The sequence below is a fragment of the Nothoprocta perdicaria genome, unplaced genomic scaffold (genome assembly GCF_003342845.1).
Source record: "Nothoprocta perdicaria isolate Ctin4 unplaced genomic scaffold, notPer1 scaffold_46, whole genome shotgun sequence".
In the NCBI taxonomy this organism is placed as follows: Eukaryota; Metazoa; Chordata; class Aves; order Tinamiformes; family Tinamidae; genus Nothoprocta; species Nothoprocta perdicaria.
In genome coordinates, this window is record NW_020455710.1 from 2236916 (window position 1) to 2246469 (window position 9554).

General features: G+C 41.0%; 1 protein-coding gene across 3 annotated transcripts in view; it reads left to right on the forward strand.

Moving 5' to 3' along the window:
* Positions 1-8545, forward strand: part of PCTP (phosphatidylcholine transfer protein) — an 8978-nt gene extending 433 nt beyond the window's left edge. Inside the window, exons 2-7 of one of the 3 annotated variants that reach the window (XR_003250614.1) lie at positions 2324-2441; positions 4897-4976; positions 5281-5452; positions 6203-6270; positions 6731-6866; positions 6961-8545. Coding sequence is in view for 1 of the 3 variants with exons in the window: in XM_026046893.1 (XP_025902678.1) it covers positions 2324-2441; positions 4897-4976; positions 5281-5452; positions 6203-6270; positions 6731-6796 (504 nt within the window). In the remaining 2 variants the exon portion in view is untranslated. Of the gene's footprint in view, positions 1-2323; positions 2442-4896; positions 4977-5280; positions 5453-6202; positions 6271-6730 lie in introns of all 3 variants that reach the window. The other 2 variants (XR_003250615.1, XM_026046893.1) reach the window with 2 other exon arrangements.
* The last annotated feature ends 1009 nt before the right edge of the window (positions 8546-9554 follow it).

The following is a 9554-nucleotide window of genomic DNA, read 5'->3' on the forward strand; positions in this document are numbered from 1 at the left end:
GGCCCCCGGCATCGGAGGCCGCCCGGGGAGCGCTGCGTGGAAGCCCCGCTCTGATGGGCCCTGGCTGCTGCTTTTTGGAGGTTGAGAAGTGCAGCCTCCCAGCCGGGCTGGAGCCCCCACAGCAGCCCCGAAGCAGGGCACAGAGCCCCCAGACCTCCATTTCCAGTTTAGTAGCGGGTTTGGGATCCATCCCCTTTCTCTAGTTCTGTGGTTACAGCTTGCAAAGTTTCTATCAGCTTATGGCTCATAAAGCCGAGCAAGTTGATGCTGTCATTTCAGCTTTATTAAGCAGAATATAGCGGTTATGCGTCCAGTGAAGGTAACACGAGGTGATTTCGCATCCCACTTCCCAGTTGCTTGGCTGCTGAGCCAGCCTGAAAGCTACGGAGATAAACAGCGTCCGTGCTCAGCTGAGCACGGCCTGTTCGGGGACACTGGAGCTGTTGCCATCCGTTAGGCATCAGGTTCCCGTCTTGCCCAAAGCCGGCTGTGGTTGCAGGGGAAGTTGTGGTGCGTCACAGGGGCTGCAAGGAGAAGCCACCTGCAACGTGGCAGGTGGCACCTTCTGCTCCTGGGTCTCTCGTGAGCTGCTGCGGAGACTGAGGTCCACATCCTGTCCACACAGCTCGTTCTGCTGCATCCTGCACTGTGTGAAATGCAAAGTTGGGTAGGGACCTTGCTACCTTTAAAATTGCCCTTTTTTTTTCTTACACCTCTGAATATTTTTTTTCGGGGGTTAAATAAACCCTCTTATGGCATGAAAATGGCAACAGTAGTAACAGAACAGAATCCTTCCAGCTACATCAGAAGACTATGTATAGTAGAACGAAATAGCCCTCTGTATTTAACTGCTTCTGGATTTTGTGACGGTCAATTTTATTGCTACCAGGTGTATTTGAACCTTTGAAGGCTCCATCTATTACATTTTCAAAGGTCCACACTGTAAGCACATCCCTTGATAATCCTGGATCAACAAGCATTACAGCCACTTCTCGCTGCCTATTGGGTGCTGCATAAAAAGATCTAGGAGCAAACACAATAATGTACTAGCCTGTGTTCCTAAAGCCTCACTCTTTGGAAATGCAAACTACAGCCTGTTTCCACTAAGGTACAAAGCACAAGGCTACGTTAAATTTATCATGGTTTAAATGAGAGGTAATCGTTGTATGGCTTCCTCCTCCTAAGAGAGGAAGAGGAGCTAAAGGATGCAGAGGAACAGTGGGTGTACTGAAGAGTAGCTATCTTTGAATGCTGACTGTAGAACTGAAGTTTTGGGTGGGCTGGATTTGTTACTTCTCACAATGCAGTTCAGAATCGAAGTCCAGGAAAAAAAATAGAAAATAACTTTGGTTGCTCAAAAAAAGCACTGCCACAAGACATGGGGCAATAAGACTTTTCTAAATCAGTAGAAGGATAAGGAGAGATAGGATTTACTGTTGTGCTGCTTTATATTATTTAAATATAAATGTATATTTACACACATCAGATCAGATAAAGGAGTCATCAACACAGTTGTATAATCTTCCCTCCCTTTCCTTGGGAATGTTTGAATTTCACTCCCACACTGTATCCTCAAAATACTCTCATTGTTTTAATTTCGTTCTGGACTGGTACTAACAATAGTGCAAATGTTGCTCCATAGGCACAGATGGAGTTTCCATATGTTGCGAGAAACATTAAAGGCATTAACACAGGAGATATCCTGCGCCCCGCCCTCTCAGTACAGCTTACAGAAAGAAAATAGGTAATTCTCGAGGAAAATGTACGTAGCTTGTACTCTGCATAAACATGAAAATTGTAAGACTTGCATGTATCAGTGTGCCGCAAGAATAATTTGCAGCAGCAAGAGTAATTTTTGGTAATTCCTTGGATATGGTTGAAATTCTTAGGTCCTTGAGCACTTGAGTCTTACAGGCACTTGAGTCTTTGCCTTAGCAATTAATGTGCATCTTCTGACGAGCCTAAGCAGGATTTACTGCCCACTGGCCAGTGGGGATGAGAAGGGATAGGTGCAGGGGAAGAAACATGCTCCCTTTGGAGCTGCTTATGGAGTAAAAGGGTGTAAGAGTTTAAGGGTGTAAGGGAAGGAACAGCCATTGTACTGGAATGGTCAGCCTGTGTGCATTTAAAATCTCATGAATAGATCAAAAAGAGCACAGTTAAAAGACTGGATCTTGCATTGTTTTTTGAACACTTACTTTCACAGCTCTTGCCTGTATTTGTAGGACATGCCCCACCTAAAAGCTGAAGGAAGCTGTCCGGTCTGCTGCAGAATACTTCCCTTTCCTGTGTGACTTTTCCTCTCCCGATTCTCTTTTCACAGCAATCAGGACTTTATGAATACAAAATCTATGGTGGTCTTGCCGACTGTCCACCAGAACTGTGTGCAGATGTCTACATGGATTTAGATTTTAGAAAACAATGGGATCAGTATGTTAAAGGTAAGCTGATTAGACAGTTTAAAAGCAAGCTTGACCACACTGGTTCTTCCCACGAACACTTCAAAAATATTTTAAAGCTGCTTTGTCCAAAGGATTTTTGAGCCATACCTGCTTTTCCTTTGAGGTAATGTTGCACTCTGCAAATAAACAAGCTAACACTGACGTGAACAGCTAACATCTAGCTACCATCTTCCTTCTGGAAGCTCTTTCCGTATTGGTTAAAGCATCCAATTGGCCTCACTTGTTACTGCAGCACCTTGCAGCCTGTGGTAGAGTCATTCCTGTGAGTCCTACGTCAAAGTTTGTTAGATGTTCTGTGGAGAAAGAGAGATGCCATCTTTTGTGTATCTTTGCATATGGCAGCAGAGGTTTAAAAACTGAAATGGCTTTTTCAGGTAGGATGGACTGTCTTTTTTGAACATTCAATATATTCAAAAGTTGTTCTGGATACCTTTCAGAATAAGAAATGCGTGAATCAAGGGAGTGATTACTGACTGAGGACTCTTTCAGAGAAATGAATAATTTTTTTTTTTTAAATGTTCAACATTGCCTTTAAAATAGGGAGTTGAATCTGGATATTCTTGTGATGTTAAAACATTTTGAATGTTTCGTTACTGGTGACAAGACAAGGATTCAGCTGATCAGACTCTTAGCCAAAGATGTTACTTGTCATAATGGCAAACAGCTTTCTTGTAGAAAAATGGCCTCTTTTCTATAGATGAAACAAAAGGAGCTGGACTCTAAATGTACAGATACTATTAGTAGATACTAACACAGATACTAGTGTTTGTCAAAGAGGCCATGTTAGCTTAGGCTACTTTGGTAGCTTCAGAATCTGATTTAAGTGTGCTTAAGAGAACTGACTGCTTCAGTTCTTAAACAAATGCTTTCTATTTTTTATAATACCTTTTTAGAGAAGAGAAAGGAAATAGTTGGGGGAAGCTACACCCTTCAACTAAAAGTCAGATAATGTTGCAGAGCTGGCCTTTATATCCTTTATATGACCATGATGTATTCATCTGTAAATTAAAGTACTTGTGCTGATATGCAAAGTTAATGTAAGTTACCTCTTTAAATGTATAAAAATAAGAGTTTACTTTTAGCTTATAAATATATACAACCCAGTCATTCAGTAAGCTGTAGAGATAATGCAGTAGTGATAACCAGCCTTTTCTATGCTTGCTTCTTCCTTCTTTGAAAAAAGGAAAGAAAGCAAAGCTGTAATTCGAAGGTAACAAACCAATGCTCCAGTGACCTCTGGTGGAAACCATCGCGGTTTAGCCTAGTACAACAGTGCTGGAATTACCCTGCATCTTGTACCAGCCCAGCCTGGAGAAGCAGAGAGGTTGTTTTCAGCGGTGACAGCTGATTTCAGGGCACACTAACAGGTCCCAGCTGGGACTGCCTTATGTGGGGAAAGCATCTGCTGCCCGTGGCAGCCTCGATGCTATCTGCTCTGGCCTTCCTTTGCAAGCTTCTTCGTTGATGTGTCAGACTGCACTAACCACCTCAAGCTGCAGCCTGTGTTCCCAGTAGGAACAGGCTGGTCCAGCTTTAAGCAGGAGAGGCTGGTTGGGCTCATGGCCCTCAGCCCCTCGTACTGCCCAGTGCCCTGGCTCCGCTCACTGACTTCCCATGTCCATTATCCCAGTGAGCCCCTTCTTGCTGGCAGAGAAGACAGCTGAGCTGCCTGACAGTGCAAGCTGAATATCTCAAACTGATGATGTGGTTGACAAACTAAATTTTCTCTTTTCTGCCACACTCTTCCTGTCTTATAGGATGAGTCAGTGTCACATTCTAGTGACTGCTGCATCCCTCCTCCCCCTCCTGCAATTCCTCTGTCTTCCAGCTGCATTTCCAGGCCGAGTAAAGGTGGTGCAGCATAGGCGTGTTGGACTGCTATAGCCTGATGTCCTGAATTGCCTACATATACAGCTGGACCTTCCTGATAGCTTTTCAAGACTTCAACCATCCCTCCTGTTAGAACTCTTCAAGCAGTAGGATGCTGTACTTGTCCTAAGTCTATCTTACCCTTGTAAATGATTCCAAGTTAATGACCTGCTTGTGAAAAAGCATATTCTGCTGGTGGTCTAGAATTATCCTGACTTTGCATAGACAAGGAAAACACTTTGGGATGAAAAGGTTTTGAAGGGGTAACAGTCTGAAAGGGAATTTGACTCTGCATTCTCCTGGATTTTTTTTTTTTTTTCATTAATTAGTGCAGTAGCAGCAGAAAACCAAAGGCCTCCTACTCTTGTGCACTTAGTACATCAACAATTACGGAACTTCACCATAGGAAGTTCTTAAATCTACTACCACACCCAGTACTTGCCTATCAATTTGGATATAAAGGTTACTCACACAGTGTGTTTGGCAGGAATATTCTGAACACTTCTCCATGTCCTGTGTGTTGCAGAGGAAATTAATTACATCTGTCTTCCTTTCTCAACTGTAGAACTGTGTGAGAAAACTTATGACGGTGAAAAAATAATCTACTGGGAAGTGAAGTACCCTTTTCCTCTCTCAAACAGAGACGTATCCTTTCACACTTTTTGTTTTTCTTGCAGTTTTTCACCTGGTCATTCAGGAACATTGACAATGTACTGGTCACTGCTGTGCTGTATTTGAGATCTTGCAGTGCTCATGTTACACAAATATGAATAGCATGAGGAAGAGTGTGGTGTTCCTCCTGAAACCTTGCAGAGCAGAATTACTGCTGTGTAGGGCAGGATCCCGTGGAAGCGTAAGAAAGCACTAGAAGGGGCTGGGATTTGTAATGCAATTCCCTTGTCTCAAACTGACACAGTGTTTTGACATGTCTCCTGAACTTGCTATACAGTATGTCTATATTCGTGAGTGCCGAGTGCTGGATGTTGACGGGCGGAAGATCTGGGTTGTGTTAGCTCAGAGTGTGTCTGTTCCTCAGTACCCAGAAAAGCCCGGGATCATCAGAGTTCAAAGCTACAAACAAAGTCTTGCAATTGAAAGTGATGGAAAGACTGGATCTAAAGGTAAGGGGTCAGGAAAGAGTCATTTGGTCAAGGAATGTATTAGCAAAATGCACAAAGAGGGAGACTGAAAAGTTTGAGCAGCATACAGTTACTGTTAAGTGATATGCAGATCACTAGGAGTATTTAAAAATGAATGAAACTTGCTGAAAAATTCAGTGCAATGTTTTACTATTGTAGGAAAATGATTCTTAACAGTTGGCCAGGAAATTGAGGATGAGCTACTGCTCATTTCATTCCCCTGTGGCCCTTCTAATACTTGTTTTACTGCCAATCAGTTGGGTAAAGTTTGATATTAACTGGTAACCTCTTAATTCAGTAAATGATTTATGTAATATGTTTGACAAATTTATAGATGAAAGGGATTGTTGAGAGAGTGACTCCTGACTGAGACGAATCCTTTAAACACAGCCTTATTTCACAAGATGGGTTATGTGAAATGGTTTGGAATAGACTAAATTCGGACTCTTTGAGCTCCCCAAGAGTTAATTGAGAATTAACTCAATACATCTGTACATCTGTACTACAGACTCTATACATCTCTTCCATATGCTTATAGTATATACTTATAGTGTAACACTATATTTATTTGACATTTCATTTTAATACAAGTTGACTTGTATAGAATTCAAGGACAACTGTTGTACTTGATGCTTCAGTCATGCACACTGACAGCTTCTGTCACACAGTGTTAAAGCTTGTACTGAAATGAGCTGGAAATGGTTTCTGGTAACTCTTCTCTCTCCTACCTAGTCTATATGTACTATTTTGATAATCCTGGTGGCATGCTCCCATCGTGGCTGGTCAACTGGGCTGCCAAGGTAAGTAAAGATTGATAGTACAATTGTCTCTCACTAATCTGTCCCTAATATCTACTCTATGTATCAAAATATGCCCCCTGCATGTTGGGTTATTTCTGGAAATGGGTGTATTGGCCCTTCTAGCTCTTATGCAGTCCTGTTTTTAAGACTCCCTATTGTGTGCTCTTTGCACAGTAGTTGTCTTATATTTGTCCTTGGATTTCTCTTGATTAATCATCCATACAGGTAAATTTGTGCAATAAAAACAGCAAATCCATGTTTCCTCTCTCAAGTGAATAGTCTTAACATTTGCAGACTTCAATAAAGCTTTAAAGGAGCATTAAAGGAACAGATTACTGGTTTGTACCATTTCTTAGAATGTTCTGTGTTTGTTTGAGAGCCTTGTACTATATAATAGGGATTATACAGTTTTTCTTAACTACATCATAGAAGAATGACTCTTCTACTTCTCTTTTTACAGAGTGGTGTGCCTGCTTTCTTGAAGGACATGCAAAATGCTTGCCGTAATTATTCCAAGAGCACATAGGCCACATCAAAATTTATTTGGACTTCTAGAGTTATGCAGTTACAGGAATGGCTATCATACAACACACAAGGTAACACCTACCTCTAACACTGGAAATCATTTTGTTTCAGTTGGCTTATGCCTTGAATTTTATTAGGCCTTTGTTTCCATCTCAAACGGAACAGCTAGGAATCAAGGTATTACCAAAGTCAGCTGCCTCCTTTTCAAAGTACTTCATTTTTGTCTCGGCCCCAGCTTTGTGCTGCTTGTCTGTAGCTCACCTAGAGGAATTCCACATCCTCGGACAAGAGATGCCAACAACCTTGCTAGGAAATGATGCCTCAACTAGTCCTGAGCATTGTGTGCGTGTGTTATGCCTGGCCTTGCGAGTTGGCTTCCTACTGAAATACAGTAATGGATTTGCAGTGTCTGGGTGGAAACAGTCTTGTTAACTGGACTGGTCATTCTTGAACTATCTGCCTGCAAAAAATATAAAAGGTAAATTATTTAAAGTTTATGATAGGAACTGGAACTCTGTATTACTAAATTTGAAGCACCTTTGAGTGGGGAATAGAGTGAATGAAGGGTGTGAAGGCCTTAATCTCAGGGATTTGGAATATTCTGCCTCTTTGCTACATCTGATCCTGCTGCTTCTTGTAACTGGGTATCTGTGTTTTGTTAAAGAAGAAATGATTGAAGTGACTGCCTTTGTATGTTGTATCTATGTTGGTTTAAATTAAATTATTATCCTATACACAGAATGCAGTCCTTTTGTTCCACCTCTCATGTTTAAGGCTGGCTGGTGCTTAAGGCTGGGCAAGTCACAATGACAGGCTGACAACATGTGCTGCTTCATTTCTAAAGCCTCTAGGAGAATAACTTGGATTCATGCAAATTTACTAGGATTCCCTGTGCACTGATGCCGCTGCTGCCTGCAGTCCAACCATTTCCCAAGCATCTTTGGGTACCATTACTTAATAGAGTATTATGGTATTACTATGGGGTTGACTGTCAATCCAGTTTAAATTGAATCTGTTAAGCAAATTTCTTCAAGTGGGTGAAGAACACAAACAGCTAGAGAAAATCTGGAACCATCATTTACCTTAATTTTCTGTAATTTCTGCACCCATGCACTTATTGCACCTGCATTTAAATTTTTACTTGTATGTATTTCTAAAATGAACTACAATCCTGTCCTATCAAGAGTATGATGGTGTTTTAATTGAGTATATCAAACCTTAAATTACCGCTCTTTCATTTTTGGCAGTGTTTCCAAACTAAATTTTTGGAGGATAATTCAGAAGCTACTTTTAGCAGTGTGCTAGGTATTTAGGAATTCAAATACCATAACCCTTCAAAAGGATACCAAAATAACTTTGGAACAATCGAATGGGTACAAACTATGTCCTGGAGCAAAGGAGCTCCAGGTAGATTGTTCCAAAAGAAGATAGAAAAGCAAAATGAGTTAATTCAGCCCGAAATAACAGAATTGGAAAAGTGAACAAGTTGAGGAAGGATCTTCCTGGAACATGATGCAAACTAGTGTATTTTTGCAGTGTAAATCTGCTTTAACTTAAAGAGCTGCAAGGTTTACAAAAAGTGCATAGGTAGTAGCTGGGCATATGCATAGGGATGAATCACCTACATGTATGAGGGTTTCCATTCTATTTGATGTTTAATAAAAGCAGCCTTAAACAAGAAGGAGTGAAAATATTTTGTGTTGATAGATTTTTGATCGCACCTTTTGTCATTCTTCTGGAAATCTGTTGTCAAGACACAGCACTGAGATGCTTAGCCTGAGCACTCCAAAGAGGCGAGACTGCTCTACTGTCAGTCATTTCCCAGAGAGAGCACATTAACTGTGTATAACAAATAATATGTGCTGCTTGCTTACATATTCCTATTAAAAGCTATTGTACAGGCAGTTTTTACTGTACTCAACTTTCCAAATTAAAGGTCACATTTAATTGAACATAAACAGTGAAAGTTGATTTCTTTTTTTTTTGCAAGCAACTAACCAGTGATGTGACCTGGACAAGTATCAGATCTTCCTTTGAGTTTGGGTCTCCACTGACATTGCGTATTTATGAAAGCCATTTCATTCAGTTCAAGTATGAACCATTACACCTAATAAAAACTGCTGTAGCCTCCAGTATAGGAGAGGTATCCGATCCAAACCCACTAATCAGACTTTCCATCCATCAGAAAGAATTTGGGATCTGTTGTTGTCACGTAAGCTTCTGTTTTAAAAGCCCAAAGTTTTCAAAAACATTTTCCATGTTATTCACAGAAAGACTTAGTTATGTTTAGAATCATTCACTAACTGATAAAACCTCAAAGCAATTAACTCTATGACCTCCCAGCAAATGGCTTTGCTGTGAGGGAAAGACAGAAAAAAAAAAAAAAAAGAATATAAACTATTTCTCCACATTGCATTTTAATCATTTAAGGCCATTCTCTCCATGTGACCTCCGTGTGAAGCTACTGTATTTGAGTTGGAAGGTAAAGTAAAAGTAACCCAAAAGTAACCCAAAGTCAACACAGTGAATGATGTCAGACAGGCAACTGCAGTAGCACTGCCTCTCAGAAGATGAGGTACAAAGGGAAACACAAGTTGTCTTTGCTCAGGAAACATCTGGCTGATACTCTAATTCTCAAGCAGATCATTGGTTGTTTTATAACTTAGTGGAACAGAAAAGTGTGGGAAGAGAGGGGGATAGACCTCTGAGGCTAGTGCAGCCTGTCAGGCATGTACAAAATGAGAGATGTGAGGAAATCC